General features: G+C 40.3%; 1 protein-coding gene and 1 long non-coding RNA gene across 2 annotated transcripts; one reads left to right on the top strand and one right to left on the bottom strand.

Moving 5' to 3' along the window:
• Window positions 1-218: 218 nt before the first annotated feature.
• LOC131247405 (uncharacterized) lies at window positions 219-1,856 on the top strand. Its single transcript, XR_009171713.1, has 4 exons — window positions 219-558; window positions 760-805; window positions 1,025-1,583; window positions 1,820-1,856. It is a non-coding gene; the product is annotated as an uncharacterized LOC131247405 (long non-coding RNA).
• Window positions 1,857-9,004: 7,148 nt separating this feature from the next.
• Window positions 9,005-16,670, bottom strand: LOC131246426 (cytochrome P450 71A1-like). The gene is made up of 2 exons (XM_058246545.1): window positions 15,784-16,670; window positions 9,005-9,740 (listed from the first exon to the last, which is right to left on the bottom strand). Exons 1-2 carry the CDS (start codon window positions 16,651-16,653, stop codon window positions 9,105-9,107), a joined length of 1,506 nt encoding a protein of 501 aa, XP_058102528.1. The 5' UTR covers window positions 16,654-16,670; the 3' UTR covers window positions 9,005-9,104.
• Window positions 16,671-16,902: the final 232 nt, after the last annotated feature.

The raw sequence follows: 16,902 nt of genomic DNA, 5'->3' as shown, positions 1-16,902 counted from the left end.
TGGAACTATTGGATTTGATATGTTGGATTTGCCAAATCATATTAGCAAGATTCATGGATGCCTTCTTAAAGTTGACCTTTGGGATTGTGTTTGCTAATTTCTTTATATATTTACCTTTCTAATTTTCAGGAACCTGTCCATTCTTAATGTGTATCCCGACCTTTGGGATTCCTTGCTTGTAACTATCTATCACTCTGGATGATTCATCCTCTATTCATTAGCTGTCATTCTGAAATGTTTTTCATGCAATTTGTGTTATTCTATTGGGAGATTTTAGCATTGAAACTTTGAGGATTTTCTACAGGGGAGCGGTTTACAGAGATAGTGAGCAGTCCATATTTTAGCATCTCAATTCACCTTGTACTGTTTTTTTTTTTTTCCCCTTCAGTTCTAAATCTCTTTTCTTCATGATCTCTAGTAGTAAATAACTATTGCATTCTTTCTTTCAGGTTAACAAACCAAATCTTCCACTTGCATCGCAATTTTCAGGCTTTTTGGAAACAACAGCTTGTCTGATACATGACTACCATCCCAAAAAAGCTATAAACTTCTTAATGTGTATGTTCATATGACTCATTTGTACTGAACTTATAGCTTTAATGTGTATTTGGATGCAATATTGAGTTGAATTCCAATCTCTAACTTTGATATCAATTAATTTCTTTTTGCTATTTTGTTTTGTAGGCATTAGGAAGGGATGAATGGGAGTTAGATGGTTGGATTATTTTTATTTATTTATTTATTTGTGTTGTTTTGCAGGCTTTAGGAAGGGATGAATGAGAGTTTTGATGGCCCACTCTGCAAGGTACTCTACATGTATACTTGTAGCATATGTGCAACATAGCAAAGACATTCTTGCATGCTTTCTCAATGTTATTTTTTTGAAATCTTCTTGACTTGGAATATGATTGGATCATCTGAATATTAGCAAATCCATCTTGAAACTAAGTTGCCACTCTCAATGTCAGTGTGATTTCAAGCTATGATCCATCCACAATGGGGACCTTCATTTGTCATTATACAGAATTCACAACAGCATGGCTTCTCAACTGCCAATTTCATTTCCTCAGGCGCATGCTTCATGAGGATATATAGCTGTTGCCATCGATTCCCGCTACCATGGTGAACAGGCCAGAAATACAACCACATACAGAGATGGTATGTAATCATTTGCAAGTATCATGTGTTAGTTGAATAAGGAGATTTTCTTTTCATGCAGTCACAATCTTTAAAAAAAAAAATCAGTACTATGCGGTGTTACTTATTTTCGTGCTTCCATTTAAAGCAGCTGGAAATAAAAATACAGTTATTTAGCAAGTATCATGTCTTAATAAAATAGTCAGTTTCAGTTGTTGATTGTTTCTGGAATTTGAATGCAGGCTCTTGTATCTTCTTGGAAGAATGGCGATACAATGCCTTACATATTTGATACAGTAATACTATGGCCTTTTGTTTTCTAGCGGATCATATGTGCTTCCTTTTATTTATTTATTATTTTTATAAATCAAGTTACATTCAATTTTAGCCTTGAACAATTCTTCCATGGGATTTTCAATGAATAGGATTATAAAATATAGAGGCAGGTATGGAATCAAGTTAGTTTTAAACCAAACACCATGTCACAACAGAAACAAACACCACTTCATTGAGAACATCAACAATATGCAGAAATCCTCTCAAATGACGGAGACTTGCTAATTAGATTAACCCTCAATGTTGGCTTTCCATTAAACCATCATCAAGATTCAGGCACCATTCTCAAAAGTTCTACTTTGATAACATTCTCATTGCCTTCATTATCTTGATTGTTGATTGCCAGATTGAGCTTGCAAAAATGTTGTTGGCGGAGGGACAAAGTTATCTTTTTGTACATTGGCCTGAACAAGGTGTTGATGATAAGGAAAAGAAAAGTTTCTTTGATCAGGTTCATTTTCATAGCACTTTTTGTTATTATTATTATTATTATTATTTTGGTTCTTATGAGTACAAGAACCTTGTATTCCATGCATTCTCAGTATATTTTTACAACTCAGCTGATGTATCCTGGAAAAATTAAATGGTCTCTGTTTGATTTCCAAGTCCAAGCAGCAAAAGTTTAACATCGGTTTCAACTTTTAACCTTCCATTTTCCTCACTCAAACATTTATTTTTCTTATTATTATGATTATTTTGAAATTTATCTTTGGAAGCCTTGCTGACCACAAATTTCTGGTAGAAGACCAAACTGATTTTGATGGGTTTCTGGAAACCTACATTGCTTTGTACCTGTCAGCAAGATTGTTAATACTCTTCACATATCTGCTTATTGATGTCAAGTAGCTCTTTTCTATAGGTAACTCAGCTTAATTCAACCTATCTAGGTGGTTTGGCATCATATATTCGAAATGCTAGGAATCTATTAGCAGATTCAAAAGCAGGGAAAAATCCATTTAATGGCTTTACTCCTTTGGTAAGTGAATCCATTAAATTTGTTTTGCAATCTGTGTTTCTTGTACATTTCTGCCAGAAATTTGTCTTCAATTTCACCTTTTTTATTTTAATGAGAAAGATTTGCTCTATGGCTACGCTCACACTGTGGGTACTCATCTTTAGCTACGGATTTTATCCGATTTTTACTACTTTTCTGGTCGTGTAGCTAAAGCGAACGATTTAGCGGCGTCCAACACAACTGTCAGTAAAGGTCTTGGCTGTTGGTAAAGCCTTTACCGACTGAGGCTTTACCGGCTGTTAGCTAACCACAGGCAAAGGATTTGCCAGCAGTAAAGGCCAGTTTTCTTGTTGTGTGATCAATGTGATCTTATGAACAGGTTGGACGGCAAATAAACACCATGGTGAGCCCTAGGAAGGTCTCAATGGTTGGCATCATTGTCACCACTGCTTCATGTGGTGTTGTTCACTTGAGCCTTCGATCTGCCTCCTTTTTGGGCTCATGCACTAAAATGATCTATAAAAATAGATGGATGGTGCGGATAAACACATACATCATGATGGGACCCACAAATCTCCTCCCATACCATTCGTTTTAGGGATAGTACCCAATCTACAACGGGAAGACACGTCATGTGCGCCCATAGTAATGTAATTTCTCCTCTGAGAAATTGCTCTTGCGAAAATCAATTATGGAGGCACTGTTTGGTAAAATCCAATTCTTTTCAGAATTTTGTGGTAGAAATTCAAAAAACAAACTAGCTAAGTAATGTGAATTTATGCTCCAAAGATACCTCATTAATCAATATTATTATCTTTCTATTTCCATTACATTTCTTTAACAGCTAGTTTGGTGAGTGTAAAACAAAGTAGCTAATTAATATGAATTTATGCACCCACCATAGTAATTTTTTAAAAAAAATGTAAAATCCACTCTAACCACAAAGTATGTCCTCTAATATTAGGCCAAGGGGAAAATATCACCCCCATCCAGCATTCAGGTGGGCCACATGATTGGAAACAGTGTATGGGCTATTGCCTCTAAAATTCTTCTCTTATGGCCCACCTAAATAACAAATGGGGAGAGTTATAGACCTCGTGCCTATATTGGTGTGACATCAAATGGTCAAATGGTTGGAGTGGATTTTATAAAATCATCATAATGGGCCATGTAAAAATCAACTATAGATGTCTCTCCCAACTATTTTCTTTGATGTGGCAGACCTTAATCACAAGTCAATCTGAATTTTTGGCTATAAGTCTAAATTGGGATAGCATTTTTAATGGTCAAAGTAGATTTCATGTATGCATCATGGTGGGTCCCACAAAATAATCAACTTGGGCATCCTTTCTGGCTTCACGGAAAGATTATGTAGAAAGAAAAAAATTCTGGCTTCACGGAAAGATTATTTAGGAAAAAAAAAAAAAAGAATAAAAAAGAAATCGTATGATAAACCCTCTTAATTTTGAGGGAGCCCACCATGATGTTTATCTAAGATCCACTCCGGCCATTAGAAACTTGTTTGGCTCAGACACAAATGGCCTGTGGTTCTAGTGGGCCACACCAAAAGAAATGATCAGGAATGTCCACCCGTGATTTTTACGGGGCCTAATGTGATAATTATATGAAATCTACTCCAACTATTAGTTGCACACAAAAATTCAAGCATCTGCCCAAAATTCATACCAATCCATGATTTAAGTGGCCACACTAATAGAAATAGTTCGGAGGGAGAGCAGTGCCTTGTACATTGTTTCTAATCATGGTGAAATCACAAATGGAGTTGATTTTTTAGCCCTTCACTTAACATGAGGTGATGCACTAGTGGTCAGGGTGAATTTCACATAAACATCATGGTGGGATCCACCTAGAGGTGTACATGAACTAAGCTAGCTCAGTTAGCTCGCTCGACTCGACTTGAAAAAGCTCGATTCAACTCGGTTCAAAGTTGAGTTCAAGCCGAGTTGAGCTGATTTTTTGAGCTCGAAAATGAGTTCGAGCTGGCCGCAACTCGACTCGACTCGGATCAAACCCAGCTCGAATCAAACTCGGATTGAACTAGTTCGATGACTCGGTTACTTTGATATTGATGTTGCTCACCAAGTGTTTGATGAAATGACTCAAAGAAGTGTGGTTGGTGGCAAGGAAGGTATGTACATGAAACCAACACCCTCTTTTTTCTTGATTTTATGTTGCTTAGAAGGTGTTTGATAAAATACCGTTAAAACCATCACTACTGTCTCAAATATAGTGAGATTTTGAAGGTGCAGTCCAGGTGTTTGTGAAAATATTGCAATGGCAAACTCGGCTCGATCTTGGCTCGAACTGGCCCGAGCTGCTAACCGAGCCGAGCTGGCCAGCCAGGCTCGAGGACCGAGCTGAGGTCAGCTAGTGGCCAAGCTGAGTTAAGCTGAGGCCAGCTCGACTTGGTTTGACTCGATTTGCACCCCTAGATCCACCTGAGCCACCTGGACTGACACGGAAGGTAGTGAAATGATAAATATTCAATTTGGTAGTAAAATGATAATTATTCAATTAATCAGTTAGCGTTTTGAATTCCATATTAATTAGGTAAGCCTTTCTAATAATAATAAATGAATAAGTCTACTTCTACATTGAAACTAATCTCCTTGGTTCCGTCTTACCCCAGGCATGACAATGGCACCATTTTCTGTCCATATCCCGTTGCTACAAATTGGCCGGTGGAACTAATCTCTGCTCCATTCATCATGGCCCGTTTGAAAAGGGTATTATTTTGCCTCTTTTGCGACTGATGATCATGTGTTTGTTGCAGCCTACATGCAATGATATGATGAATAGATGATCAGGAGCGTCAGCTGGGCTACTATACGAACGGATAATCACACCGAAAAGATGCTCCTGACCATTGATTGATTGAGTTGAACACGAACCACCGCCGTCCACATTCAGCTCATAGATTAGCCTTCCACCCAAAGCATGGATAGCTCTGACCACTGGAGCATCACTTCATGGGTGCACCTTGCTGGCCCTGCTTCGGATGTAGGCAGAACAAACTGGTTGAGACAAAATAAATCAACGGTTCAACGATCAAGGGGATCACAGCTCCAATCTAAATATGAACTGTTAATCACAGAGAGACCGCAGGATGAACAGAAACGTGGTAGAGCCATCCCACTATAGTAGGGGTGCAACTAGGATGGATTGGGCCGGGTTGAGTTGAGGCTCAACCTGACTTCAAGAGGACCCAACTCGGCAACTTGACCCGACCAAAATTCCACCCAAGTTGTCATATATCTGAATTCCTCATTATTTGATCCAACCCGATTCCGCCTGACCCAATTAAATATGATTATTCCAACCCAACTTAACTCAACCTAAATTTGCTCAGCCCAAACCCAATCTAATTTCAAATTAAGTTGTCATATTTCGATCCAAATCCGACCCAAGGACTATGACAACCTGACCTGAACCTGGGTTGAGTCAATTGGGTTTAGGTTGACAAAAACCCAAGTGGCAATCCTACACTAGGAGTTGATTACATAACAATAGAGATTTTCCATCTAACCATCCTTAACCAGCTGAATAGTGGCTTTAAAGCAATGGCGGTAGGAGGATGATAGCCATGTGTTACAGAAAAACATCCGCACATAATCAAAGTAAACCAAGTCAAAATCACAAAAGAAAAGGTCTCAACAAAAAACTAAAGGATCAAAACAGAAAAATAAAAGACAAGAGGCACATGAATATATATGATTCTATAATATGCTTACTCTACAGGATAATGACACTAAGCTTTCTTCTTCACTAAAATAAAATAAATAAAAATGTAAAACTTATTTTTCTCCCACCCATACAAGGAATCCTATTGGGGAACCGCGGAAGCACACAAAGATGAATCGAGTGAAATAATCCAATCACACCAAACTAGTACAACGCAAACACTCTGAATTTTAACATGGAAAAACTCTTTCGGAAAAAACCACGGCACAAAGTAACAGATATCACTATGAAAGCAGAAAATTACAAGAGTAGAGAGATTACTCGATCTGAACAATCTCGAATCAACCCAAGTTACACCCTTGAAAACCTATAACGAATTAAAAAGTTCTGAATACTTCTCAATCTCGATTACACCCCAATATATAACCTTTGGAAGAATCATAATCGAAATAGGAAACAAATCCCGTAAAATCGCAACTCTACGAAAATCTACGCGAATTCGTTCGATGTCATTGAAACTTATCTTTCAATGACATCGAAGCTATGTCAATGGTATCAAACTAATACCAAAACAGTCCAAAGATAATATATGAAAATTGGATCTTCTTCGATTGCATCAAGCCATCTTCGATGACATCGAACTGATTTTCGACGTCATCGAACCATCTTCGATGGCATCGAAAAAAAAAAAAACTTTGTTAGTCCTGCGACCAACTGGAGAAAACCCGAAAATTCTCGATGGGATCGAGCACTGTTCGATGGCATCAAATGGTCCGTTGATGCAATCGACAAATCCTAATTCTGAATGATTTAAGACTTCAAAAAACAATAAATCCCACATTAAGCAATATCATAAAAGATTAATACAATAGAATACTTCCATTTATATATCAACGGATAAAGCAAGTGATAAAGCTTATAAGAACTAGGCTTCACTTACTATGTATGTACATATTATACAACGTACAAGAGGAAGAATTATAGAGAGGCAGGAAGACGTCTCTCACGAGGAGACGTGTGGGACGTCTCTGCTTCAATAACTTGATATATAGTACAAGTTCAATTTCCAAAACATAGACATGTTCTGTATAGATGTGGCATGACTGCGCGGATATGTCACCGTCATGCCGGTACTTGTAGCTCTCCTTGCTCGCTTACTGTCGTCGATTTTTAAACTTGGAGACTTCAATTGACTCGTTCAATCTAGAGTTGAGTTGCAGCTCGCCGGATCGAGTCAGTTGGTTTTTTTTTTTTTTTTTACACTAAGAACTTCTATTCCATAAGCAAAATCTTTACAGAGCCGATATTACATTTTGGGTTCCCCCATGAGAAAAAAGACCTGGACGGAACCTATGATAATAAAACCAAAAAACCCAGAGGACCAAAAGAAAAGGTATATCCGAGCACCTAACTCCTAGCTCATGATTGCCCCCAAACCTACTCTATCAAGGAAGAGCTAATCCCCGACAATGCTGGGAAGATCGGCCTTGACGTTAATCGGGCTGAGCTTTGATTACCGCTACCCAATCTGGCCATACCGTCAGCCGGCCCATTCCCTTCCCTGAGAACGTGCTAAAAAACTATGTGACCTTTCTGTCAAAGCCCGTCTATCCTAGCCAACCAATACTTCCACTTCCACCCCGGCTCTGCCAACCCAGTAAGGAAATTTACCACCAGCCGGGAGTCAGATTCAACAACTATGTTTGAGAAGCCCAAACTGAAACAGAGGGAAAGGCCATCCTGCACCACTTGGATTTCCGCCCTCGTGATCGGGTCAGTTGCCTCATGGTATCGAATCTGATCATGTAGTGTCAAATCATCAAATCATCAACTCATCATTTTTGCACCGCATGTGGCACAGTAGATGGGTTTAAAACCAATTTGATATTTTTAATAGTGAAATACCAATAGTCCAAAAATCAACACTAAAAAGACAAAATCAGCGACGACTAATGGCCGAGAACGTCTCAAGAGTGCTGCTCATTTGGATGGAGCGGAATGGTGCGGCCCTGACCGTGGGTACTAATGGTACTTGGCTATTAATCTGACGGTTAGAATCCATCAGCTGGAATGATTCTTATAAGGCATTCCGTGCAATGTAGGGCTGGATCTAATGGACAATCCACGTTGGTCAATAGGATTGTCCATGTATCTACTGTAACTAGGATCACTATAACTTACAATGATCTTTAGAGAAAGCAATAGATCTTTGTTAAGGGTAAAAAAAATTCAGAATTTAGTTTTCTCAAATGGCTAAAACCAAGGATTATTCAAAGACATGAAAAGGTTTTATAAACATGTAAAAGGCATTTATCTAATTTAAGAGGTCAAGATCCATGCTAAGCAAACTTGGTACTGGTAATTTGGTTGATTGTAATGATCAATCTATGTAATAGTCAATTACATTGCGCTTGAATGTATGAGCTTTGTGCTCTCATTATTAGTCACTGGCCCAAATAAAAGAGGTTGTGTCAGGTTGGCTGGCGTAGAACTCATGCCATAACTTCCAACATAAATTTAATGGAACGTGATTCAAGTAATCAACCCCAGTTAATTGGGATAAGGCTTAAATGACGAGGTCGATGAGGACAAGTGCTAAGCAAAAATCTCTGTCAAAGTACCTGCTTTTTACAACCACATCCTTTCCCCACTCCCATGTCTTGCAAACCACTTCTCTCCATCTCTACATGCATTGATCATGCCATTTCTAAAAGTGTTAGTAGTTCCATGTAATATTAGGGTTATCGTAACCTCACTTTTTTTTTCTTATATATATATATATATATATATATATATATATATATATATATATATATATTAGGGTTATTGTAATCTCACTTGCAGTGTACATTTTAAAGGACAACAAAAGATCTATAGAAAGAGAGAGATTAATTTACATGAATTCAAAATCAAACAAACCATTCCACACATTATTGTAGGATATACATTACTCGATATCAGAGGAAGAATTCCTCTATTCATTTGTTTTCCCATTTGTTATATCAATGCATTTGATAGGCACAAGGAGGAGAGGAGATTTCTTATGCACAGCGATACCAGGCAATTCACTCATGTCAACGTCTTCCTTGTTCATGCCAGAAGGCAGTTCCCAAATAAAAGAATAGAGAAGATTTGCCAAAGCAATCTCCACAGTCACTACTCCAAAATGCATCCCCGGGCAGATCCTCCGTCCTGCCCCAAACGGTATGAATTGGAAGTCTTGTCCTTTGTAATCAATGGGGCTATCTGTAAATCTCTCTGGCCAAAACTCTCCTGGATTTTTCCATGATTCAGCTTCATGCCCAATAGCTAACGCATTGATAAATACCAATGTTTTTGGGGCAATGTTGTATCCATCAAGCCTACATTGCTGAGTGGTTTCTCTTGTAATGAGCATAGGTGCAGCAGGGTGCATTCTGAAAGTCTCCTTCACCACTAATTTGAAATAATCGAGTTTGTCTAGGTCATCTTCTTCTACCTTACCTTTGTTTCCTATAATCCTTCTAATTTCGTCCTGTACTTTCTTCATCACTCTTGGTTTCCTTATGAGCTCTGTCATGGCCCACACCACTGTTGCAGCACCTGTTTCTGTTCCAGCAATAAAAACATCCTGCAACAAATATTTGGGCAAACAAATGATGAATGTATTTTTATCCTAGTCTAGTGTCTACCCCATAAGCTACCTACCAACTAAGAATGTGGACTTGCTTGACATTTTACATTTTGCAATTTTGTAACATCCCACCAATTCTATTCCTTTTGATTTTAATCAACCCATATAATTGTTAGGGGACCGCATAAGCACACAGAGAAGAATCAAGCAAAGTAAGACATCAATCAATAGTAATAGACTATTACATGACACCAGTGAGAGTATGTGCTCTCGTTGCCATTTCCAAGCTGGTATAGAGTAGAAAGGTTACGTCAGGTAGACAACTGATGCAAAACTTTTGCCTTAACTTTCTTTATGAAACTCGATGGTATGGTATTCCAAAGATATGATCCTTGGTAGAGGGAAATGACATAATGGGATTCATGTAGATGATCCCAATTAGCTGTAATAAGGCTTAGGCCCTATTTGGTAGACACTTAAAAATGAGTTGAACATAACTTAGTGTTTTTTTTTTTTTTAATAAACTGAGGATTTCATTAATAAACAAAATTTACAGCCTTTTCGGGAGGGTCCCAACAAAAAGAAAGAGGACCACACCTATCGTATACTACACACAAAACAGAAAAAAGGCCCAAAAGGTTCCCACAAGGAACAAAGCTGGGAACACCGCGAGGCCGAAACTACTATTAACTTAACTTAGTTAATGGTAGTTATATACTAGACATGTAGTACAACCTCTTCAGCGGTTGGTAGGGCCAATTCTTGGTGGGCTACTCCTTATTCTAGGGGTCGTATTCCTATCATGAGGGGTCTCATGCCTACCTTCATTTTTTGGGAGCTATGGAAAGCCAGGAATGCAACCCATTTGAATGGGTCGTAAGGTCATTCTGAACATTACCCACTGGATCGACCTAATTAGCCCCCTCCTCCCGATGCCCAAGGCCCCTAATCTATCTGCGAGGATAACCCTCAACGCCTTAGGGATTGGCAAGCCTATGTGCCCACCCCGATCGAGATCCATATCATCAAATGGGCTAGACCTCTCCATGGGTGGATTAAAATCAACATGGATGGATTAGCTTTGGGAAACATGGGCCCTTCGGAAGGAGGTGGAGTCCTGCTCTATTGCCTATGGCTTCCGTTCCAATACGAGGGCTGAGATTAGAGCGATTTTGGATGGGCTCAAAGAGTGTGAGAGGCGCAGTTTCACTAGGGTGGAGGTGGAGAGTGACTCTAAAACAGTAGTCTCAACTCTCTCTAAGCAAGCTCTTCCGGCATGGTCCATGTGGTATTGGAAGACTAGAATCAGGGATATCATGCACAATATCGAGGTTTGCCTTGCCCACGCCTTTAGAGAGGCTAACTCGGTTGCGGATGGCCTAGCCCGATTAGGGAGCGATGGGCAGTAAAACCGGATATTCCATTCCTTGGGAGATCTCCCCCCCTCTATTCGGGGCTTCTTGTTCCTTGACAAAGTGGGCCTCGGAAACCCGAGGAAAGCCTAACTCATTTTCAACGTTCTCCTTAGCTTTTATGATAGGTGGGCCTACTTCATTTGTCAGCAGGCCTGCCCGAATTGGCGTGTTGTATAGTTCTTCTTGCAATGAAAAGTTTTAATTAAAAAAAAAAAAACAATGAGGAGAATATGATGATGATGATGATGATCTTAGGATGTAGGATTTTATGATATACCCTCCAAAAACATGCGTCGCACTAATAATCTCCCGATTAAAGGGAAAGGCCCTGTTTGATTTTCTGTAATTTATTGGAAATAGAGACAAAACTGTAATTATGCTTTTCTATACATTGCCTTGAAGGGAGGCGGAATTTCACCCCGAATTGCCGAAGTTAATATCTTTCTAAGCCATCACTCCATGGCCTCCACCATGGTGTATGTGTTATATTCACATCTGTTCATTTTTCACGTCATTTTAGGGCATGAGTTCCACTATGATGTATGTATCATATTCATGTCGTCCATTCATTTTTCATATCATTTTAGTGGATGAGCCCAAAAAATAAGGTAGATCCAAAGCTCAAGTGGAGCACACCATCAGAAACAATGAGGATTGAATGTTGACTATTGTAAACCTTCGGGCCACAATTTGCTGCTTCGTCGAGAGGTCAGAACTGTTTTTGATTTCATCATCTTGATAATCTAATATTCCCATCTCCATCTACATGCTTTATTCATGAGGTCATTATATTGATCACTATATTTAATATTTTGTCATTCCATTTGTTTATACTTGTATAAAGTTTTTTTTTTTTTTTTTTTTTTTTTTACTTTATTTAAAGGAGCTTTCCATTTATCAAAAAAGGCCAATTACATTCGTGGGTCCCCGGGAAAAAAGAACCCAAGGGACGCCTATCGTAAGAACAGGAGAGAAATCGGAAACACTATACAAAAAAGAAAGAACAGAAACTTATCTGCGGCTTCTCTCAGCTCGAGAACCTTCCTTGATAGAGCCAAGCCCAACCTTGTCTAAGAAAATCATACCTCTCACCTTGTCCGGAAGGTTACTTAGCTGCAAGTAGATCTTGTTTCCCTGCACCAAACTGGCCGCTCGAGCCATCTGATCTGCATCTGAATTCCCTTTTCTGAAGATATGTTGGACCTTAAAATTACCACAATGCCGAATGTAGTTAATCCTTTGAATCCAATACCCTCATTTCCAACCTGGATCAGCGAGACCAGAAAGGAAATTGATCACTAGTTGTGAGTCCGATTCAACAATCACAGACTTAAAACCTCAGTCGATGCACAGCTCCATCTCATCAAAGATTGATCTAAGCTCTGCATTAACATTAGATCCCAAACCATATCCAACAGAGAAAGCAAAGATAAAATTCCCTTTTTCGCCTCTACACACCCCTCCACCACCTGAGAATCCAGGATTCTCAAGGGACGATCTGTCCATGTTGAGTTAAGGGATTAACTTTTGCCGCAGTGACTCTTGATTGTGAGTGGGGTCGCAGGATTGATTCCTCGGGCAGTAAAAATAATTTTTTTGGCTTAATAAGGTAAGTTATAGCCGGTTGGATCTTTTTATTTTTCATGTTATCTTGTTGCCTCCAGAATTACCAAGGCTGAAGGGACAATCCCATCAAAGAGGGCTGCGTTCCGGCATTTTCATATACACCATAGGATGATCGACGGGCCAACCTATGCAACACCGAATTTGATGGACCAGACACCGCTATTGCCCACCACCGAGTCGTCTTACCTCCACAAACTCTATTTCCAAAGACAAAAACATGAAAAAATCTTGCAAACCCAAACCAAGTCACCGTCTTGTCAAAGGTGGTTTGGTGATAATATGCAAAATGCTAGCCATGTGATTCAGATATATTTATAAAAAAAAAAAAATTTAAAATTATAACCAAAAAAAAAAGAAGTTAAAAAGAAAGAAAGAAAGAAAGATATATATATATATATAAGGCGAGCGACACTTATCCCAAGCCGAGGCCAAGGAAAACTGACCTGAAGCTGAAAAAGGCCAGATAGGAAAGTCCATTCCCTCAATTGTGCAAAAACCTTTCTGAAATATAAAGTTAATGACCCATTGAGGCAAGAAATTAAATGTCGCCGAAGGAGGAAGAGGGCCATTTTTAACCAGAACGTGAGCCGTTTACAGTTGAAGAAGATGGGCGGGAACCCGGGCAGAGGAAAGAAGATGCAACGGACCAAGGCCAGTCCAATTGTCTAACCAAAACTTGCAATTTCCACCACCCAAATACCACTGAACGAAAGACTCCGCAACCGAAATCGAGGCAAAAATTTTCTTCCACAGCGGCGAGGCAAAACTAACAGGGCGTTGCGACTCAGGCGCGGCTAGATCACGAGCATATTTTGAAGAGCAAAAAGAGCTCCAGAGACTCTTAACCATCAAAAATCTGATCTCCCAGGCCATCTTCAAATGAAAAGCAGACATGATATCCTTGAGTTTCCTTATGCCCAGCCCCCCTCCTCTTTAGGGGACGCAATTGTCTTCTAGCTTTTCCAGTGGCATTTGCTCTTACCTTCATGCCAACCCCAGAAAAAGGCCACAAAATGCTTCTCTAGATCCTTCAGAACTATAGATGAGATATGTGCTGCCGACAAGGAATGTATGGGGCTGTTGCTCAAAACATGCCGAATTAAAACCACTCCACCTACCTGCGATAAACATCTGGACTCCCAGCCCCTAATACGCCCTTCCACCTTGTCCAGAAGAGGATAGAATAATGCAGCCTTCTGCTTGCCCAAGGATAAGGGGACACCCAGATACGTAAACGGCCTCGACGCTCTAGCAATCCCAAGGACCACTTCCATAGCTCTCACCCTCGCTTCACCCATCTTGGGAGAATGGAGGAATTAGCTCTTCCGCAAATTAACTTTTTGACCGTAGCCATGTTGGTATTTAACAAGGAAATTCTTTACCACCCTCAAGGACGCGAGACCTCCATTGAGAAATAGTAGCGTGTCATCCGCATAAAGCAGATGGGAGACTATAGGAGAACTAGTCCTTAGCTTGTACGGAGAGTAGTGTTCTTGGACACATAAAGCTTTGAGGCCTCGACTGAGAACTTCTGCAGCAATAATGAATAAGCTAGGTGAGATCGGATCGCCTTGACGCAGACCTCTCGAAGACTTAAAAAAATTTGTAACCTCTCCATTCACAAGCACCGAAAACCAAGCAGTTGCCTAGCAATTTTCAGCTAGCGCGATCCACGAGGGATTGAAACCGAATCTAGATAACACCTGTTTCAGAAAAGTCCAATCTACCCTATCATATGCTTTTCCATATCTAGTTTAAGCACTATATTTCGTCCCCGCACCTTTTTGTTCAAATCTCTGAGGAGCTCCTGGGACATTGCAATATTTTCTGCTATTGATCTACCTTTCACAAACGCCCCTTGTTCTTCCGAGATCAGAAGCGGGAGAACCTGGCTAAGCCTGATGGAAATGACTTTAGAGAAAATCCTGTAGAGGCAGTTGCAAAGGCTAATCAGCCTATAATCCGAGAATTTCTTTGGAGAGGCCGATTTGGGGACAAGACATATCAGGGAAGCCAAGACCGCTCGAGGAAGACGGCCACCGTGAAAAAGGAAGGTGATGGTTGCTAACAGATCTTTGCACACAATACTCCAACATGCGGAGAAGAAGGAAGCTGAGAATCCATCCGAACCAGCTGCGCTGTCAGATGGAATAGAACGCACGGCCTGCAGAATCTCTAACTCAGACGGAGGAGCCATCAGCTGCTCATTCTGATCCGAGGAGATGGATGGTTGGATGACCTCGAGCAAATCGTTACTCAACAGGCATTGTTCCGCCTCAAACAGACGTTGAAAGTGATCCACCGCAGCTTGTTTGATAGCTGCATTATCAACTAGCGGTGTTACCCTCACTGTGTAGGGCCCACCTTATGGATACAAGTGTTTAAAAAATAAAAAAATAAAAAACTTTTTCTAAGCTACGAAGGTTTTTGAATCCATCTGATATTTGCATTTTCCCACGTCTAGATCTGGTTAACCTTATCAACGGGTTGGATGGAAATTAAACATTAACAATCTGCTTGCGGTGGGCCGTGGGAAGTTTTTAATGGTGGGAGTTCAATCACCACTATTCCCTGTAGCATGGTCCACCTGAGGTTTGGATATGCTTAATTTTTGGAACCATCTCCTAAAATGTGCCAGAAAAACGGATCGAAGATGTGGATCATACAACACATCATTAAGGTGGGCCCCAAGGTGCGGATAACACCCACTAAGATGTTACCGGGTAATGATGGGCCCACCCCAACGTCTTGATAAGGTCACTTGATATGGATGAAGGTAAACCACAAATATCAGTCTTATTACGATCTTGGTTCTTCTTGCAATGAAAAGTTTTAATTAAAAAAAAAAAACAATGAGGAGAATATGATGATGATGATGATGATCTTAGGATGTAGGATTTTATGATATACCCTCCAAAAACAATAGAAAAGAAGATAAAGAATCCACGACACTCCTCTAATAGACCAAGGGAAGGGAAGGAGAAGGAAGAGTAGATGACCATGAGCAGCGCCTTGATGTGATCTCTGGTGAGATGGAGATCCTTTTGAACTTGTATCAAGACATCCACAAGGTCCTCCTGCTCCCTTTTTACTCTCATGGGATCGAGATGCTCATCGATTACTTGCTCCCATATCACGTTCATGTCCCGAAAACACTTCTCCAACCTCGCCTGTTGTCCGGTGACCACGTCCATCCACCCCAACAATGGGATGTAATCAGCGAAGAAGAAAGTTGTGAGCAAGGCCTGCACCACCCCAAAAGCATCATGAAAGTTTGACTTCTCTCCTCCTTGGTAACACTTACCAAAAGCAGCCCTGCCAATGATGGTGCTCGTGAGAGAAAACATGATGTCAGTTAGATTTACAGGTGTAGAAGATGAAGCAGAATGGGAAATCAATGCGATCATCCCGGCAACCTCCTCCTCCCTAATGAACCCAAACGACTGGACTCTCTTGATGCTAAAGAGTTCATTATTGCAGATTTTACGCATGTCCCTGTAGTACTCTCCATAGGGCGCGAAAGCGAGGTCTAAGAAATTGTAAGAGATTTTCTTGTAGGAAACAAATAGAGGCCTGTTGCAGAAGATGAGATCTTGGGTTTTCATCACATCGCTGGCAAGTTTGGATGAGGAAATAACTAGGGCGGGTAGGCTGCCTAGTTTTAGATACATGAGTGGACCGTATTTTTCAGAGAGTTGCCAGAGAGAGCGATGAGATAAGTTGCCAAGCTGGTGGAGGTTGCCAATGATAGGAAGCTGGGGAGGACCTGGAGGAAGCTTTGTGGGTTTTCTCTTTGGGAAGATAAGTAGGAGCGGAAGAAGAGAAAGAATCATTAGAAGGATAGGAAGCCATGAGGTGATGAGAGACATTTTCAAATGGAGGGTGGCCAGAGTTTCAGGTTTGGTAGGCCTCTTTAAATAGAGTAGCTCTCAAGTCCAACGGGCTGGAGTACTACAAGTTACAGTCCACCCAGCTGACAACTTCCAATCAGTTGAGAGCATGTGGCATCCAACCCTTCGAATAGGTATGTGTGGTATACTTGAAAAGTAAATGTGGCTGATTTTTTACGAAGGTGATTTTCATGATAGGGCCAACCTATTAGACGGGTTGGATTTTGC

This window comes from Magnolia sinica, chromosome 5 (assembly GCF_029962835.1).
Source record: "Magnolia sinica isolate HGM2019 chromosome 5, MsV1, whole genome shotgun sequence".
Classification (NCBI taxonomy): Eukaryota; Viridiplantae; Streptophyta; class Magnoliopsida; order Magnoliales; family Magnoliaceae; genus Magnolia; species Magnolia sinica.
Note: the sequence above shows the minus strand (reverse complement) of the source record. Positions and strands in the feature narration are given on the sequence as shown.